Genomic DNA, 17733 nt, shown 5'->3' on the forward strand with positions numbered 1-17733 from the left:
ATAGGGGAGTGTCGAACTGCCATGAGGCGGGCCAGTTCGGGTCACTGCCTTGTGTGAGGCTCGAGGCCCAAGGGAGAGTTTGGGCTCCTAGTAGGGAGTTCGGACTACTGGTTCCTCCCTTCGGTGCTCGCACCTTGGGCGCGCTGTTGTGCCGAGCTGTTCGTTTTTGACACGTGGAGTGATTACGAGGTCGGGCCAAATCTTCCTTCATCAGCTTTGCATTGGGCTGTGAAAATAATAAAACACCAACAATTCTAAATCTAATATTTGTATTATACATATTTGTAATGAAATCTAAAACATTTTGGGTGGAAAAATATTGCAAATGCTCTCTCTTTGTCTAATTGGTTAAAATTAGAACCTTTTTAATGCCCTGATCGCCCCAAGAAGTGAAAAAAAAAGTATTAGGGCTATCAATGGATCGAGTATGGGCTCGAACAGGATAGAATCAATCCTAAATTGACAAAGAATTACACTGTCCCGGTCCCAAACCAGATACTATAAAACCGAACCAACTGGTTCTTGGTTCTATTAGGTTCGACCCGATGATTTCCTGCAGGAAGGAAAAGCAACTGATCAGAAAAAACCTGTAACTAGCAAACTTTGAATCTCTATCAAGTAATCTAGATAGACAGAAGTGGTTTGGAGCTTGGACTCTTAAGGCTGTGTTTCGTTGCAATGCAAATAAATTTGCACTGATACAAAATTATGGCAATGCAAATGATTTGAGTGTAAATTGTGGCATATTTTTGTTTTAAATTTTAGTTTATTTTGTTTGATTGTAGTATAAATAAAGTAAATTAAGGCATAAAGCAGAATAAAGTAAAATCCAAAACAAAATTAAACAAGAAATTACATTTTTTTTTACATTTGCACTCCCATGCATTTGTACTAATGCAAATAAATTTGAACTGCAATCAAACACAGGCTGAGTTTGGGAAGAGTACAAATACAAATATTAACAGTGCAAATACATAGAAATAAATACAAAATATAAGGTTTTACACTAAATATTTTGTATTCCTTCCAAAACTGAGCTTTAGAGTTCAATATATAGAACTAAGCCTAAGAGATTGAGTGTTTAAATAAGAGAGTAGAGAAAAAAAGAAGAAGAATGAAAAAAAAAGGAGAAAGAGAATTAGGAAAGAGAACTTGGGTACGTGAAGACTGAAGCTTGGAGTGGACAGTCGATTAGAGAAAGAGAAAGATCCTTTTGGACATGTATAAATTAAATATTACATGTAAAATTTATTTAATATATTTAATTAGGGCTGTTCATAAGAAGACCCAACCCGACCAACCCAATCCGAATCGGCCGGGTTTTCTTCAGCACTGGTCAGTTTTGGGTTGTAGAAAATCATAAACCGATGGTTCGGGTTGATTTTGGTTTTTATATGTGAAAACTGAAACCGACCCGAACCGAACCGACTTAGTAGTTAGTAGTTAGTTCCTAGTTAGTATTTACAACCTACTTAGTTCCTACTTAACTAAATTGTCTCTATCCTAGTTACAACCTAACTTAATTTCTAGTCTTCTAGTTAGGAATGACATTAATGGCAAGTATTGTAAGACAACTAGACAAGGATTTTTTTTTGGAAAAGTTTAAAGAAAAGAATCAAAGGATCCTAGTTTTTATGGTCTTTTATACCAAATAGGCAACCAATTACATTTACAATTAGGTGTCATTCTTTACTTAGATTATAAGGTTTACTGAAATATACAAATTTCAGTATTCTTTCTCTAATACTATTTGACTTTCTATTTTCTTGATAACTTTTATTCTAATTTGGTCCGCCCCCTACCAATTTTAGTCTTCTTTCTCTAATAGAATTAGGTGTCATTTTTTACATCAAATTTCAGTCTTCTTTCTCTAATCTACCAATTTATTACCATGGTTGAATTTAGAGCCGAAACCAACCTAAACTGACCCAACCCGACTCAAACCGACCAAGTCAGTTTTGCTTAACACAGAATTGGTTTCGGTTTCAATTTCAGGTAACCCGACCAGGTCGGGTCGGTTGAAAAAATCTTAGTAAACCGACCCAACCCAACCCGTGAAAAACTTTATATTTAATAATAATAATAATAATAATATGTTACATACTTAAAATAATAATAATAATAATATGTTACATACTTAAAAAAATAAAGACAAAAAGACAAAAAAAAGAAAACTTATGATGCCACAAGGTATGGTAATCGAAAATTTTTAACCAATCAAAAAACCCACATGAATTTGGATGAAAACAGTAGATTGGCTTGCACTTGATGAATATGATGAATACCTGTTGATTTGCCCTAAATATAAATGAGGATATTCGAGTATAAAATATGTATAATGTTACCATCTCATTAACACATTAATTTTAGAATTCCTTGCCGCGTAAGTAATTAAAAAGCATCATAGCAAAGTTAAACCCAAAACGGGTTGGGGTCCATTCAACTTCAAGTGTTCCATCTATTGGTGAACAGTCTGACAATATGCAACTGTTAGACAGTAACGGGTCCTTCAATGAATAGCGTTAAACATTGAATTCCTACCAATTTATTAAAATTTTCGGTTGAAACATTGAATGAAATGAACTACACTTTGAAAAAGAAAAGATGGGAAAAAAATGAGTTTCTAACTTTTGAACCTCCTGTGAGGGTTTAAGCAAGAGTATATCTGTGTGATGTGGGAAAGCAGAAGAACTTTGACCAATCAAACCGCCCTATGAATGCCACTCAATTTTAGGATACTGGTTGATTGATCCTAAGTTTTTCCAGTATTATATAGCTGAACCCTATAAACAAACCCCCTGTTTGGGAGTGATTATTATTAAGTATTTATTTTAAGTTGGAATCACACCAATAAGCACTTGCATTTGGGAGAAAAGCCAATAAGTGCTTATTCCAGAAAATAAATCCATAAGAAGTGAAAATTTTCAACTTATTTTTAAGCACTTTTCAATAAGTATTTATTGCATTTCTGGCCCGTTTTGGCCTTCTCAAAATTTCTATACTGCCCCCAGTTGAAAGAAGCATTTTTCCCCACCAAACACTCATAAGCACTTATTTATCCAATAAGTACTGCCAAACGGGGACAAACCGCCACTCTATTTTATCCTAATCCTTAAATATGCTCTATTGAGTGTTTCTACTGTTAGGGTAAATCTATTATTCTGGAAGTGGAAATGTATAATGTAGAGGAACTTTGACCAATCAAAACCCCTAATGAATTTTGATAAAAATTACTTAATTGGTTACCACTTCTATAATACCGGCATTGGCTATATGTTTTTCCGGTATAATGTCCAGTAAACAGAATAGTAGAAATATTAAGAATACCCTTTTATAAATTTTTTTGAATATTTGAATCTAATAAGAAAATGCCCTACTCATAGGTAAATAATTTGGGTTTTTGGCATGTTTAAATTAATGGCTTTATGACAGATCATAAAAAAACCATTAATGTTGAAGCTCATCCTCTAAATATGCCACCTGTAAAATTTGGGATCAAGGGGTTCACACACAATCCAAAGTTTGATGCCATCTTTTATAATTTCAATGGATTGATATTGGACCAAATGTGTCTATCATCTTTAATTTTTGAAGGAGATAGTTGGTGAACACCAACGTTGATCTTTTAGTTGACATTTATATCATCATCCAAGACTTGTCCTTATCCCAACTAATGGGTGGATACTGTTTCTTTTGGAGATACTCTTTCTTTTGGTTTTTTGAGGTGGGTCCTATACTGCATCCATTCCAATTGATTTCAATTCTGATTCTGATTTTTGTCAGAACTAAACAGGCAAAAGGAATAGATCATTCCAATTCTGATTTCAACTGAGAATCAAATGGATACTAAAGCCCCGTTTGGTTCATGGGAATAAGAGTCTGGAATCAGAAAAGGAATGGGCTATTGATTCCAACTGTTTAATTGGATGGAATCGGAATTCCATTCCCATTCCTGCTGGAATGGCATTTCCCCATTTGAGAGAATGGCCATTTCCTGTCCCTCCCTAGGGAATGAAATCCCATTCCCGCTGATTTCAATTCCCATTCCCATTCCTGTCTGAACCAAACAGATTATGGGAATGGGCCATTCCGATTCCGATTCCAGTGGATTTTTATTCCAATTCCGATTCCAACTGCGAACCAAATAGATCCTAAGATTATATTATTAAAAGTCGAATTTTAAATTATTATTTATATAATTAATATCTGTCAGTATAATCAGATCTCCTGATTATTTAATCAGACAATTCCGATTCCGATTCCAACTGAAACACTTCGCCCCAACCCAGACCCGACCCATATAACCTGCTACAAAGATGTTTTTCCAATTCTTGGTTGGGATGCTTATTTCTATATGGCTTTCTCCTTCTCGAATTAGTTAATCCTAGAAGTGGTGATGAGTGGTAAATTGGTAATCAAGGCCCATATGACTTTTATGAAGCCACTATAGAAGATTAGTAACACCTTGAATCGGTAATACTTACTTTATTCCCACCTTTTTCTTTTGTTTTGATAATAATTTAAAAAATACTTTATTAATTAAGAAAACACTTTTATTTATGAATCTAGGGATGGTTAATATAAGTATATTCTCAGTTGTACTTGATTTAGGAAAGCATCAAGAAACCTGATCGATGAAAAAAAATAAATAAATAAAAAGGCTGGTCTATTTGCTAGAGCTGTGAATTTAGAATAGTAATTTTGGTAGAGGCTAATTTGAGGTTGAAGTCACAAATCACCGAACCACGTCAGATATTGTTTGTATTCTCTTTTTGGCATTTTCTTTCTTGTTTTCTTGGTTTTTTGGCAGTTGGTACAACAAACCTATCTTATGTGTAGCTCAAATTTATTGGCAAACTTGGCAATGTTAGCTAGGGTTAGGGAGCGAGTTGCAACATTCGCATGAGTATGGACTACTCTATCAAGCAACCATAATTTCTAGGTATTTATGGTCATCCTTTAATCCCTTAAGATGAGTTTGGTTTGATGAAAAAATAAGAGAGAAAATAAAGTTCAGAGAAGGTTCTCAAGAACTTTTCCTCGTCTCATTTTCTAATTTCTATCAAACCAAACATAGCTTTAAGATATTACTAGGTCCTGCAAAGAATTGTCAATTGTTAGACACACATATAAAAAGTACGAGTCTCTATCGACTACTACCAAGAAAAAGATCTGCCTGAGTCTTATTTATCCGATTCTTTTATGCTTCCTGCAAGCATCCGTAATTCATGGTTGGTCCCAATGTACAACCTCTGCAACTGTAGAATTCATGGGTTTGATAGCGGACCATCTAAATTATTTCATATTTGCTAAAAGCCAGAAGGCTTTACCAAGACTAAATCTTGAGTAATATTTACATCATTTTAGATCGAGTAAAATAACTGAAAAGATAGTAAAACAATATCTCTAACTTTTGTATTTTACATTATTTTTACACAGTGTGTGTATTGCGCATTCAGCTTTAATAATAAAAGGCACTTTTAAATGATTATTCAGTATTTCATAATTACAAAAGATGCCCGAAAGGAGTTTATAGTAACAACTTGGGATAACATTCGCCTCCATCATCTCTGACTATGAAATTGCTTATGGCAGTGGATGGGCCAAAAGCACTCACTACACACGCAGTTACACTGACAGAAATTTCAATTCTCAGACGTCAGAACTCAGTAGGATGAAGGGCTTCTGGAAAAAAAACTAAAACAAAACAGGGCTTCTTTTTTGTTTTTGTCTTGTGATTCAAAAGGAAACTGACAAGTTTCAAATATGGTAATACAAAACCAAGGGAAGAAGAGGTACTTTGAAAAACCATTCTCGGTTTTAAGTTGAACAGGGCTGCAACCAGAAAAAAAGAACTGGACAACAATGAGCAGAATCTCAGAGAAGAATCTGGAACTTGTTCATATAGAAAGCTAATGGACTATCCATTCTTCTATCCCTTTAGAACACCTAGCTTCACCAGAGATATTCTTATGTCATTACTGCTGCACCCTTCAGTAACTTCAACAATGTTGGTGTTGTCAAATGGCACAACATCTTCTAATGGATAGCTTCTATTTGCATGGAGTATGGCACGAGCATTGCTGCAGACTCCCTTCAATATTACAGTCTTGTGGACTCCACCAAGCAATCCTTCATAATCTGTATCCCCACACTCTCCAGCAAATACCACCATATTTGGTAACTCAATGCCCCACCGAACATACAAGTACCTGGAGAAAACATGATTAGATCATCAAACTCCATGAGTGTTACAGAAGGATTCAAGCATTGCAATTATACCTTAATATCAGACATTAACAGTAGATGGGAGGACTGTGGACCTTTACTCCCACAAAAAGGGAGCAACCCATAAGAGAGTGGTCCTTATAGCACCAAACCAGGCTCTACAGTATGAACTGGACACTCAATCTATAACCTAAACTAACACGAGAACATTCAACCCATGACTGAATTACTTAACCCTGAGACAACTTGGACTCTGTCAAGTTAGTTCAGGTTTGAATAGATCTTGCTTATGACACAATTATCTTTTGATCTCACCTAGTCCAACTCAAATTACAAATATACACCCCCTTTATTTCACATATTTGGGTACAGAGACTTGGTTCAGGCAGAAATAATGGCACTCTTACAAGGCTTTAAATTAGCAGTACAATCAGAAGCTAGAGAACTGAAAGTAGAAGGGGACTCACTATTGGTCATCTCCTGGGCTAAGCAAATAAACTCAGCACCCTGGAAGTATAGATTTGCATTCAGGGATTGACCTTGCAAAGAGTTTTAACTCTAAATTTAGGTGGGTTAAAAGAACAGCAAATGGATTGGCAGATACTCTAGCAAAACAGGAAGTTGATAGGCCTACTTTATTTTGGGCAAAACTGTAGATGGTTGTAGCAAAACATAGAGTTGATCATCATTGTAATCTGGGACAAATTGTACATTGCTGTACTCTGGACTGCAGAGTAGCTAAAGTACTTGTAATCTGTTTTTAAATTAATAAATAAAATCTCTTTTCTGATAAAAAAAAGATCCACTTGGATAGTGCAACTAGGAATTCCCTAGCCAAATTAACCTGCTGAGACGATATACCAATCCAACACAATACATTTTTGTGTGGCATGGTTTTCAGAACAAATCTGTAAATCAAGTTGTATTATCAACATCACACATCATAAACCATTTGATAGATGATGTCTTGGCTTCGACAACTGAAAGCTGAGACCTCATACTGAAAGTAACTGGCATCCAACCAAAAGAAATGCTATGACAGAAATAGCCATGTGTGTCCAATAAACAATGGAAACCCCAGGATCTCAGCAGAGCTTAACAAATCAGAATTATTTAAGGTGATGGTTAAACAGAGTTGCAATTTCTATTCATCAGCCTCAGTTAGGGAAGAGTGCAAATACAAATATGTTCAGTGCAAAACCTCGTATGCGGTATTTCTAAACCTTGTATTTGCACTCTTCCCAAACTGAGCCTCAAATTCAATATACAGAACAAGGACCCTCACTCTTCCTAGAAGTCAAAAATAGGCGGAACTCCCTCCAACCTATGACAAATTCTAAGAAGAAACATGGCATTGCAAAATGGCTCTAACAACTTCAATAATATAATGAATCCACTGGCATGGTCTTTGTCTACCAAAACTACAGTAAACAACATTCTTACTTTTATCCTAGAATATTTTTTGGCAAAACATAAACCATAAAAGAATAAATATATAAATCAATCAAATACGAATTTTGTGCCTGTAAGAATAACCTTAATAAATATATACCTGAGGGCTTGGGCCCGAGAAGCCAGTACAGGAATTACATGCAGGTTGTTACCATTTTGGCAATATATTACATGACAACGGAGAGCCTGAATTCTCATCAACTTCCGCAGCTCCTTAACAGGAGGAACCTGTGAAGGCAAACTAAGACATTAAATAATTTATTGTTCATTTACATATAAAAATTTACCTATAAAATTTCTTTGTGTTTTTATATACTTAAAGATGGGCATTTTTCTTAGTGATCTCAAATGGAAAATATGCATCACACCCTATAGGTAAAAAATATGTCAAGAATCAAGAGGCAAAGATTTCCAAAACCATTCCATCAAATATGCTGTAAAAGGACCATATTTTAGGATTTAAGAAGATTTTACAATCTTTTCATAGAAAAAGCTTTTAAATTAGAAGCAAAGTAAATTTACCAATGCCGGTTTCTTCACTTTAAATGCATAGCAATATTTAGTTGATCGCTCTTCATCTTCAGTAACCATTTGCTCTTCACTTTTTCCATTCTTATTAACGATGGAAGCAGCCCAACGAACCAAAGTCTTCCTCAATCCTCCTCCACCCCAACGGTATTCAATGTGTGAATGATAATCCAAATCACTCACAAAGGGAATCCCTGAAGGATTGTCCCCCAAGTTTAGAGATGGATAGTAGATTTCGCTACCACTATTACAAATAAAAGCATCAAAATCAGTAGCACGTAGACCTCCAAGACCCAAAAGAGAGTATATTTCAGATATGGTATAAGATGTTGACAATATGAACCCTATAGACCCTGAAGCTTTTTCTTTCTCTGCAGCCTCAAAAACCTTTTGAATGTTTTCAAGCAGCTCTGTAATTGTATCAAGATCTACAGAAATGACAAAAACATGTCTCCTCCTCCTGAATGCTGGGAACTTACCCGCACTTGTATTCTGGTCTGCTTTCTCAGTGGATCCAACCTTGTGCACATCTCTTAGAGTACCATCTGACCATGTCAATACAGCATTTTCTAACTTACTCTTTCTATCAGTAGCATTTTCTTCAGAATCTAGAACATTATCAAGGGTGCCACTGTCTTCATTCTTTTCACCATCCAGATATAGCTTTAGATTTAAAGATATATCCTGTATATCCCTCAAGGAATCACCTGGTGAATCTGAATCTGACTTTTCCAACATAGTGTCACTTCTTTGAAATTGCGGCTGCCTTGGCTTGCAACTGGCTATCCGAGTTAAGTAAGTCTTACAGTGCTCTGGCCATGAGAAAAGGTGAATATTTTTCAATCCATTCTGTCGACATCTTGCCCAAAGTTGTTTATCCGCAACAAGCTTCAAAAGAGCATCAGCAATTGATCGCTGATCATGGGGATCAATAAGGAGGCCATTGTCAAGAACCTGTGATAATTTAATTATTAGATTTGAAGAACTGTGAGCCTCATCTTACAAAGGCTTTAACAATGGGCCAAAAAACTATTCTAAAGCAGTATGAAGGAACCAATGACATGCCATACACGATGTATGTCAACAGGACCTCCATTTTTTGTGGCCACAATAGGCAAACCATGAGCTGCAGCCTGCATAGTGAAAAAGCAGAACTTACATTAGTTTCTGTAATAACTGATTTAACCAACAGAAAAGCTTTTTGGACAATTAAAGGACATACCTCTATCAAAGTTAGTCCAAAGGGCTCAATAAATGCTGGATTGATGAAAACACCCTGCACGAACACAAGTTAGAGTGCAAATTCTAACAATAATCAGAAAAGAAATAAGATGTGAACTTAGATATGTTATCTTGGACTATATGGCATATAAAGCATGACAAACATATGGTAAAATATGTTCTCAAACCTCTTGACATTATACAATTTGTTGGCAGTCCATAAAATACTCAACTAAGTGAGTGATCACCAATTACTAGAGAGGTCACTATCTGTAAATCTTTTATTTTATTTTTTTGATATGAAATGGTAACTTTCATTGAAGATATTAGAGTACAGATAACACCACCCACAAAGTGGGTGGAAAATCAGAAGTTCAGAACAAAAGCCTTACAAACAAGCCCAAAACAACGCCTCCCTAACAACTCCTTGCTAGCTAAAGCGTCAGCCATTCCATTGGCTGACCTTCTTACCCAATTAAAATGCACCCCAAGTTCCCTTACTAAGCTAATGATCTCTCTTAGAGGCTGTCTAAGCAACCATACTCCCAAGTTTCTAGATTGCACCCACCCTATTACCAGGTTGGAGTCTCCTTCCACTTTCAAGTGTTGCATTCCCCATTGTTTCACCAATTTTAGTCATTGGAGTAAGGCCATGACTTCTGCCCTCAGAGAATCTCCCACCCCAGTCGAGCCCAAGTGCCAAAACTCTTGCTTCCTCATTTCTGAAGACACCTCCAACTCCCGATGGGCCTGGATTACCTAAGGAGCTTCCATAAAAGTTTAACTTCACCTTGAACTGAGACGGTGGTGACCAAACCTCTTGAACTATAGGGGTGAAGGGAGAGGATATTGTCAATCTTCTAGGTTGAGAGAACACCAAGAGTTTTAGGGGTGTCGAACTGAATGGTCAGCCCCCACCCCCAAAGAGCCTATATATCTTATTAGTTATAAGTATTTACAAAGAGGCCTTTGAAGGGCTAAAGATAAAAAAGAATAATTACAAAGAGGCCCTCGGAGGGCTGAAAGATAAGAAAGAAAAAGAATGCTATGGTACAATAGGGACCATAGGACAACATTACATCAAGTATCTCTACACTCCCCCTCAAACTGATGTTGAGACAAGCATCAGTTTGCCCACAAGAAATAGATGTCTAGATCTCGTCATAGGCTTCGTGAGAATGTCAACAATTTGGAAGTTGAAAACTATATAAGGAAGGGAAATAGAACTAGCAAGAAATAGATCCCTAATGAAGTGACAATCCACCTCAATGTGTTTGGTTCTCTCATGAAACACTGGATTATATGCAATCTTAATAGCACTAGTGTTGTCAGCATAGAGAGGAACAGGCGTGGGGAGGTGAACACCAAGATCAACAAGAAGAGATTGAAGCCAAACAATCTCACTACATACCGATGACATAGCCCTGTATTCGGCTTCTGTAGATGACTTAGAAACTGTCTATTGTTTCTTACATTTCCAAGAGATAAGGGAGTCTCCCAAAAAGACACACTACCCGGTAGTAGACCGTCTGGTATCAAGACAACCTGCCCAATCTGCGTCAACATAAGCTCTCAACTGAAGAGGAGATGAAGAAGAAAAGAACAGTCCCTGAGACAATGCCACAAACATACGGATGATCCGATGGACAACAGTCATGTGGGGCTGAAACGAACTGACTAACTACCCGAACCGCATGAAATGTTTGGACGAGTCATGGTGAGATAGATGAGAGATCCAACCAATTGTCGATATAGAGTAGCATCAGGAAGCAAGGTCCCACCAGATTTAGACATCTTGACAATGAGTTCCAAAGGAGTATCAACCTGTTTGGTGTTTGTAAGGCCAGCAAGCTTAATAAGATCAGAAGCATACTTGTGTTGACAAACAAAGTAACCACGGTTGCTACGATGTACTTCCAGCCCCAAGAAATAAGTATGAGAACCCAAGTCTTTCATATGGAAGGAACTGTGGAGAAGAGACTTAGGTTCTTGGATTCCAACCTCATCATCCCCTGTCAATAACATATCATCTACATACAACAACAAGATGGTAATGCCTTGAGGTCTTTGACGGATGAAGAGAGAATAATCAGAGGCAATCTGATTGTAGCCAGCAACCACTACAACATCTTGGAATTTCTAAAGCCAAGCCTAGGGAGGTTATTTGAGACCATATAAGGATTTCTTTAACCGACAAACAAGAGAGGAATCACCACTGTATCTAGGAGGAGGCTTCATGTATACTGTTTCCTTCAAACTGCCATGAAGAAAAGCATTCTTCACATCTAACTGATGAATGGCCCATGAATGTGTAGCAGATAAAGCTAGGAGGATACGGAGATGAGACTTAGGTTCTTGGATTCCAACCTCATCATCCCCTGTCAATAACATATCATCTACATACAACAACAAGATGGTAATGCCTTGGGGTCTTTGACGGATGAAGAGAGAATAATCAAAGGCAATCTGATTGTAGCCAGCAACCACTACAACATCTTGGAATTTCTAAAGCCAAGCCTAAGGAGGTTATTTGAGACCATATAAGGATTTCTTTAACCGACAAACAAGAGAGGAATCACCACTGTATCTAGGAGGAGGCTTCATGTATACTGTTTCCTTCAAACTGCCATGAAGAAAAGCATTCTTCACATCTAATTGATGAATGGCCCATGAATGTGTAGCAGATAAAGCTAGGAGGATACGGACTATAGTAATCTTGGCAACAGGAAAAAATGTCTCCTCATAGTCAATGCCATACTCTTTGGTGTATCCCTGAGCAACAAGCCTAGCTTTGTACTGGTCCAACGAGTCATCTGATTTCAACTTAACCGTGTAAACCCAATGACTTCCAATAATCGAAGCATCTGAGGAAGGGACTACCAAATCCCAAGTGTCATTCACCTATAAGGCATGAATTTCTACATCCATTGCATCTCTCCAATGAGGACTGGTAATGGCCTGCTTATATGAGCGGGGAATCTATGTGATAGATAACATAACAAAAAAAGAACTATGGTTTGAAGGGAAGCCATAGCGATCAGGGGGTCGAGAAATATAAGAGGAACGACGAAGAGATGTGGAAGGAAGAGAATCTAAAGGAACATCACTTACATGAGCATTAGTGGGAGGAGGATCCGGGCCAGAAGGAAGTGAGGTTGGAGGCATAGGATTTGGGGCACATAATCTTTTACAAGAGAAGACAAGAAAGTCCCTCACACCAGCAGGAGGAGAAGCATCTTGTGAGTCAAAATTTTGCAAGACAGAAACATATGGAGCAGCTAACTTTGCAACAATAGCAAAAGAGGAGATATGCTCAAGGAAAACAACATTTCGAGAAACACGAATACGACGAGCAGAGGGATCATAACAAAGAAATCCTTTGTGATCTGGACTATCCCACAAAAGCACATATAACAGACTGAGCAGATAACTTAGAACGCTCATGAGGAGGAAGATGAATAAAGCAAAGACACCCAAAAACATGTAGGCTAGATAAGCCTGGTGAATGGCTAAACAGTTTCTGAAAAGGGGACATATTATAGCTAGAACTGATGAGGGAACATAGTTAATCAAGAAAACAACAGTACTAGCAGCCTCCACCCAAAAAGAAGGTGCATGAGATTTTTGCAGTAGGTTTCTCACAAAATTGAGCACATGACCATTCTTACGCTTTGCCACTCCAATCTATTGAGGTGTAACTGGACAACTTCGTTGAACTTGTATCCCATGACTTCTCAAGTAGGTTAAGAAGTCTTTATTAGTGTATTCTCCCCTCTGAATCTGAAAGGAGAATACGCGTATGAGACTGAAACTGGACTCGTGTCATTGTATGAAAGGACTGAAATGTGGGATACACTTCAGATTTATGTCTCAGAAAGTAAATCCATGTATACCTAGTGCGATCATCAATAAACAAGACAAAGTACTTGTATCCAAATCGAGAAATAACAAATGAAGTTCAAACATCACTATGTATAACCTCAAATGGTGAGGTGGCATGCATAGATGTGTGAGAAAAGGGTAAAGTGCACTTTTACTTAAGCAACAAGAAACACGTGAGGTATAAAACATGCTTAAAGAAGGAATTTTATTTTTAATAAAACCAGAGTCAAACAAAAATTTCAACTTTTCAAAACGAGGATGTCCAAAACGTTTATGCCATAAATCCCAAACATTATTTCTTTGTCCAACAATAGATTCAGAAAAAAATGAACTAAGATATGTTGAAGATGTTGGTGCTTTAGGATTCTCGAACTCCAATGCAAATAGACGACCCAACCTATGCCCCTTCCCTTTCACCTTCCTAGTGCACCAGTCCTGAATGAAATAACCATCATGAGAAAAAGTAAGTATATATCCTTCATCAAAAAGTTAACCAACAGAAATTAGATTAGCAGTAAGATTAGGTACAAGAAAGGTTTTGGTAAGAGGAAAAGAGGCAGTAGATGACAGCTTAAGGGAAATGTCATTGCTACCAATGACATTTAGTTTTTCACCATTGGCAGTAATGATATGTCTATGATGGGATTTAGGAATGCTATTTGGGGGTTCAGAATAAGCTCCTGTTATATGATTAGTTGCTTCGGAATCAATGATACAAATATAAGACTGAGAAGAACAGTAATGAGAAAACTCACCAAATAGGCCAATGGCAGAAAAAGCAGAGGAAATAGCAGATGATACTAGTTGCCGAATTTCATCCATAGATGCAGGAGATGCAGAAGATTCACCCTTAGTAGAAGAATCACCCTTGGAAGAGGAAGCATCAGTGGTTTGGCCCTCAGTCACTTGATATGCACGTGATTGGTTTTTCTTCTGGGCACCTTTAGATGGTCTAATTGGATAGACTGGACAATCTGGGATGATGTGACTATGCTGCTTACAGTAGGTGCAGGCATTCTTCTTCTTATAGTGAGAAGCAATGTGTCCAAACCCCATGCACTCATAACATTGTATTTCAGAGAAGTCCTTAGCACCAGATTTCTTGTTTCCATGAACAACAAAAGTTGTATCAACTCCAGAGTCAATTAATTTTCCATCAAAACTTGTAGCAGTTAAAAGTCTAGTCTCCTCCCTCAACAATTCCCCCATCATTGAATCCAGATTGTGAATAGTCTCTCTACTCAGTATGTTGGACCTGATAATCTCATATTCAGGCCTAAGTCTTATAAAGAACTGATTCACTTTACTTTTCTCAAAGTGTTGGTAGAGATACTTGACACATTCTATGGGATATGAAGAATTTGTATTGACAAGTTCATCCCCTTCCCACAAATCAATAAAACCAGCATTATATTCCTGAATTTTCTTATCTCCCTGACAGTAGGAAAAGATTTCAGATTCAATCTGATATTGTTTGGACATGCTGGATTGATGGTATACTTTCTTCAAGTATGCATACATCTCATAAGTTGTACGCATCCTTCTCATGGGTACATCAATATAAGAAACAATTGAACTGAGTATCCAAAAGACTAATTTCCCATTATCCAACTTCCATTGTGCATATCCTTTGATATCAGTTTCATTTGGCTTAGTAATCTTCCCATCCAAATATTCTTCTAGGCCTTTCCCTTCAACAAAGAAGTCAATGGAACTTCCACATGCTGTAGTTAGTTCCATCGAACTTTATGGGAATGATATCCGCTTTCTCAGACATTTCGAACAACCAAAATAAATTAATAGATTTCAAGAGAGGATAACTGTCCAAGAAACCGGTGATTAATCACCCAATTAAGATTAGTAGCAAATCAACAATAATACTGAAATAATACTTCACCCAAAAAAAAACTGAGGTTCTGCTGCAGAAATCTCAAAAGAGGGCTATATCAATCTCAGTCCTAAAATGGTAAGTTTCAGGACTGTCAATGACAAGATGGGATCGAAACCCTATCAAAACTGATCCAAAATTCATTATAGAATGATGAACAGATAAAGAAGGCCTGAGCGACACCAACTACAGAGTTCTAGGCTGATTGAATTAGCCGATTTAAAAAAAAAAAAAAGAAGAAAATCTGACCTGTTGGGTGTCTTTTCCAGGAAAAGGATATCAACTTCGTCTGATCCAAAACAGCACTTAAAAAAACTTCAACCAGGATATGAGAATGATCGAAATACTCCTTAAACAATCTACTAATCACCCTAAACTCAAACAAATCAGCAGTTGAAGGATATGGCCCGCTCTGATACCATGCCAATCTTCTAGGTTGAGAGAACACCAAGAGTTTCAGGGGTGTCAAACTGAATGGTCAACCCCTTGGAGGGCTGAAAGATAAGAAAGAAAAAAAATGCTATGGTACAACAGAGACCATAGAACAACATTACATCAAGCATCTCTACAGGTACGGCTATAGAACTCCAATTTCTAACTAAGTCAGCTGAGGAGAAGTCCTTGAACAGTTGCTGCACCTTCAACCAATGCAGAATCTTGAAAGTATGACTTCAACAAGTGCTTCCTTGGATTTTTCTTGCCCTTGGAAAATCCTGTTGTTTCTCTCTTCCCAAATCGACCAAAGGACGACTGCTCTTGTTATTCTCCACATTACCCTGCCTCTTTTCTTTCTCTTAATTATTCTGTCTTCCAGATCAATCGTGCTACATTTTCAACTTGTTAGATCTTTCTTTGTCCAGATATAGCTACTGAGTTTCTTAACATTAGTTAAAAGTCCTGTTTTCTTAGCTTAGTTTTTAGTTTTTATCATCAATCTTGGTTGTTCTGTGCCACTGAAATATTCGCTATCAAAGTCACAGAATGCCAAACTATCTTATATAAATCCTATAACATATACAAAAGAAATTCTATGATCATTGTAACAAAAGAACAGGTCTTAAATCAGCAAAGAGTAAACAGTAAACTGAATTGGATATATATATATATATTAAAAATAGGAAGTCTAGGAATTTTCTCCTTTTTTGGATTTTTTTAATCCACGTTTTTTTGCCTCTGACGAATCAAACCCCTGTATTCTATCCATCCTTGGCCACATCTGATGGCTTTCCAAGAGCCATGTTTTAACCAATCACGTATTTCCCATTTCCACTCCCAATTAATAGGTTTAAAGTGAACTTAGAATCACTCATGATTCTAAGTTGTGATATAATAGTGAGAAATTACTAACAAATAGGACTCTTGCTCTGCTCTATATTTCCCTAATCCAATTTAATGATAAAACTTCTTCCCATTCCAAGTGAAAACAGAGGGGACATTTAGAGGTTCAAAGCTCGAGAGCTACATTTTTTGAGTTAACGTGAAAGCAGAGGGGTCTTGATTGTGGATAGAGCTTGATGTCAAACAGAGGAAGACCAAACTTCTTTTGCATAAACTCTTAATACCAGGTATGTTTTTTGAGCCTGTTTGTAACAGCTGGCATCATTCCATCAAGCAACCACAGTTCCACCGGCGTAAAACATTGTAAAAGGAATGGATCATGTTGGATACTGTGGTTTCTACTGTAGAGCATGTAATCAAGTGGAATAGTCGGTTCTCATATTTTTAGTCTATGGAAGAATGGATTTTGATGTTGGGAGTTGCTGGTAGAGGATCCCTGTTGGACAGAGTTAGAATCGTTGTTTTTTTTTTTTTTTTTTTTACGTAGCATTGGACTTTGGAGTTTGGAGAGATTTTACCTGTACAATTGATACAAGAGGCGTTTATGTTTCTGCTGTGTGAGTTGGGTCGTTGTGCATTTTACAAAGAACAATAAAAAACAGGCACATACTCAGTTTTCTCTCCAAGGTTTTGGGTGAAAAATGATCCTCTATTACTGTGGTCAGCGTTGAAATTTGTGGCTTATGCATCCAATTTGGCTCACAAACCATGAACAAGAGTGCATTATACCCCCCATTCGCTACTGTGGCCGCTAAGTCAAGCGACCACTGTAGTAACTTCGCGGGTTAAGAAGACAGGTTATACGGATCAGATCATGGACTTCACAACCCGAATCCGCTTTCACAAACCCGTCCTACTGTATATAATGTCATTTATATATAGTTATCGTAATTTAATTAATTTCAAAAAAACCAGTCATTTTTGAAAAATATCATGAAATATTGTAATCTATAGTTACTCTAATAAGTTTTGGGAAAATATTAATTTAATAGAAATTAATAATTCTCAAAATTTATCAAAAACAACTTTGGTAATTTTGAAAGTTAATAATTCAATAGAAAATTAGAACTTACCAAACAATATTTATTTATAAAAATTATTTATTTACAAACCTGTGATAAATTATTTGTTGTTATTTAATTAATTATTGACAATTACTAGAAATTAGTGTAATACACACACCAGTCTAGAAATTT

General features: G+C 36.8%; 2 protein-coding genes across 3 annotated transcripts in view; both read right to left on the minus strand.

The window, feature by feature from the left end:
* Positions 1–5460: 5460 nt before the first annotated feature.
* Positions 5461–17733, minus strand: part of LOC104586143 (putative sucrose-phosphate synthase 1) — a 35485-nt gene continuing 23212 nt past the window's right edge. The window contains exons 9-13 of the mRNA XM_010243289.3: positions 9431–9484; positions 9279–9341; positions 8203–9162; positions 7781–7908; positions 5461–6212 (exon numbers count right to left, since the gene is read on the minus strand). Coding sequence (XP_010241591.1) covers positions 5933–6212; positions 7781–7908; positions 8203–9162; positions 9279–9341; positions 9431–9484 — 1485 coding nt within the window. The 3' untranslated portion in view covers positions 5461–5932. The remainder of the gene's footprint in view (positions 6213–7780; positions 7909–8202; positions 9163–9278; positions 9342–9430; positions 9485–17733) is intronic.
* LOC148802027 (uncharacterized) lies at positions 13600–15584 on the minus strand. Of its 2 annotated transcripts, none has more exons than XM_088897758.1 (2): positions 14067–15193; positions 13600–13746 (listed from the first exon to the last, which is right to left on the minus strand). In XM_088897758.1, the coding sequence occupies exons 1-2, from the start codon at positions 15049–15051 to the stop codon at positions 13733–13735; spliced, it is 999 nt and encodes a 332-aa protein (XP_088753884.1). In that variant the 5' UTR covers positions 15052–15193; the 3' UTR covers positions 13600–13732. The 2 variants fall into 2 exon arrangements, with proteins under 2 accessions (XP_088753884.1, XP_088753883.1); XM_088897757.1 differs by adding an exon at positions 15449–15584 and having other exon boundaries at positions 13655–15131.

Source organism: Nelumbo nucifera, chromosome 2 (genome assembly GCF_055504915.1).
Source record: "Nelumbo nucifera cultivar China Antique chromosome 2, China Antique-T2T, whole genome shotgun sequence".
Taxonomy (NCBI): Eukaryota; Viridiplantae; Streptophyta; class Magnoliopsida; order Proteales; family Nelumbonaceae; genus Nelumbo; species Nelumbo nucifera.

Bases quoted from the DNA above. Each gene is read 5' to 3' on its own strand.
- LOC148802027 (XM_088897757.1), bottom strand. From the start codon at position 15,051: ATGGAACTAACTACAGCATGTGGAAGTTCCATTGACTTCTTTGTTGAA.